This window comes from Otolemur garnettii, unplaced genomic scaffold, assembly GCF_000181295.1.
Source record: "Otolemur garnettii isolate 467f Iridium unplaced genomic scaffold, OtoGar3 scaffold00045, whole genome shotgun sequence".
NCBI classification, from domain to species: domain Eukaryota; kingdom Metazoa; phylum Chordata; class Mammalia; order Primates; family Galagidae; genus Otolemur; species Otolemur garnettii.
The window spans coordinates 842,064-843,959 of NW_003852440.1; the positions used below are offsets into that span (position 1 = coordinate 842,064).

The 1,896-nt window shown below is 34.8% G+C and overlaps 1 protein-coding gene across 1 annotated transcript in view; it reads right to left on the minus strand.

The window, feature by feature from the left end:
* The window catches only part of EPRS (glutamyl-prolyl-tRNA synthetase), an 82,977-nt gene that overhangs the window by 38,417 nt on the left and 42,664 nt on the right, over nucleotides 1-1,896 (minus strand). The window contains exon 15 of the mRNA XM_012805910.2: nucleotides 1,589-1,706. Coding sequence (XP_012661364.2) covers nucleotides 1,589-1,706 — 118 coding nt within the window. The remainder of the gene's footprint in view (nucleotides 1-1,588; nucleotides 1,707-1,896) is intronic.

The window sequence follows — 1,896 nt, forward strand, 5'->3', positions numbered from 1 at the left end:
AAAAAAAAAAAAAAAAAAAAGGATGTGGGACAAGATTAACCATGGTAGTAGTTAAATCTGAATCTAAAGTTTAAAACAGAAATATTTTTTCCTTCAATTTGTAGAAGAATACAATACATCGAGGCTGGTGGGTTTGAACTGGGCCTGAGCCAGCTAAATAATGATGACAACTGCAACAAAAATAGGTGGGCATTGTGAGGGGCACCTACAGTCCCAGTTACTTAGGAGGCTGAGGCAAGAGAATCGCTTAAGCCCAAGAGTTGAAGTTGTGAGCTGTGATACCACAGCACTCTATGGAGGTCGACAAAGTGAGACTCAGTCTCAAAAAAAGAAAATAAGAATGTTAATTATAAGTAGTTAATGAAAATAAAATATTATAGAATGAGCTTTAAAATATTCCTTTTAATTTATGAGTATTATTTTTTCAAATGATTACTGAGTTACTAGGACATAAAGGTTTATTTATCTAGTCTTTTGAACTTAACAACTTAATATAATATAGAGAATTGTTAGGACTTTCAATTAGCGTATGCTGAACATAAGAACAACTAAGAAACTAAGTTGGTACAAACTGAGGAACTTCTGGCCTACACAATAAACCCTCACCTATTTGTCTAGATACATCCCCACCTTGCAAATTCACATCTTGTATGATAAAGTCAAAGCTGTGCCTCCATGTAAAATGTTCCCAGTGACCTTGCTACTAGGCAGATTCCTAACTCATTCTTAAAGACAGACAAAATAAGCATTATCTCCTAGATAAAAAAGTAAATTTTTAAAAAGTATATTTACTTTTTAAAAGGTGAACAATTTCCCATCATCCATCCTATAGTAGTTCCTACCCCTTTTCTCTTGTCCAAACCTTAATGGCCATAGGGAACACTTCTCCAAAAGCACTAGAGTTTGATAAAAAAGTATGAACAGGGAGCCAGAAAACCAGGTCACTGTGCAAGGGCAAAAATCTTTTTTTCCCCCCTCATTTATAAAATAAGAAGCTAAGAAAAACTGGTACTTAACATACTCCTCAGCTCTACACAATCCTTCTAATTAGACTAAACTGACAAGCTATTGAAAAGAAAGAGATCTACAACAGCTCTATTAGGAAAAGACTTTTTCTTTTTTGAAGGAAGGGGTCTCGCTCTGTTGCCCAAATTAGAGTGCAGGGGTGTCATCATAGCTCACTGCAACCTCAATGATCCTCCTTCCTCAGCCTCCTAAGAAGCTGTGGCTACAAGGCCCAGCTAATTTTTCTATCTTTGGAGAGATGGTGTCTCATCCTGGCTCAAGCTGGTCATGGAACTCCTGACCTCAAGCAATCATCCTACTCTGGCCTCCCAGAGTGCTACGATTACATGCATAAGGCACTTAGGAACATTCTTTTTAACTAGCCTTTTTTACTTTTTGACAAAATAAAAATTTTTAATACTATTTTATAAGGGGTTTTAAAATCTTAACACAAAGGGAAAGGATGACAATAAAAACAAAGATAAAAAAGAGCTATTCTGTAGTCTCAAGATTAAGAAAGATAAACATTTGATAAAGAAAATCAAAGCCCTAGGATTATTAGGAACACATAGCTAGCGTTTACCTCATTTTTAATCGTTTCCACTTTGGTCTTTTCCTTTGACCCAGATGTTGGCATTTCCTTGGTGTGCCCATCAGGAATGTATATCAAAATGCACGGGGCCTCTTTGCAACTATATGGGCTAAAAAGAAAATGAAAAACAGAAATATTTAATTGAACAAAATTATTTGAACACATTAAAACTGAATTCTTAGATAAATTCAGCAGCACTGAGTTAATGTACTTTCCAAAGTACAAAACAATATATTATTCTCTTAGTATTAATATCAGTTATTGAAAGCAGTTTAAAAATACATAAATAAAAGTTGGCA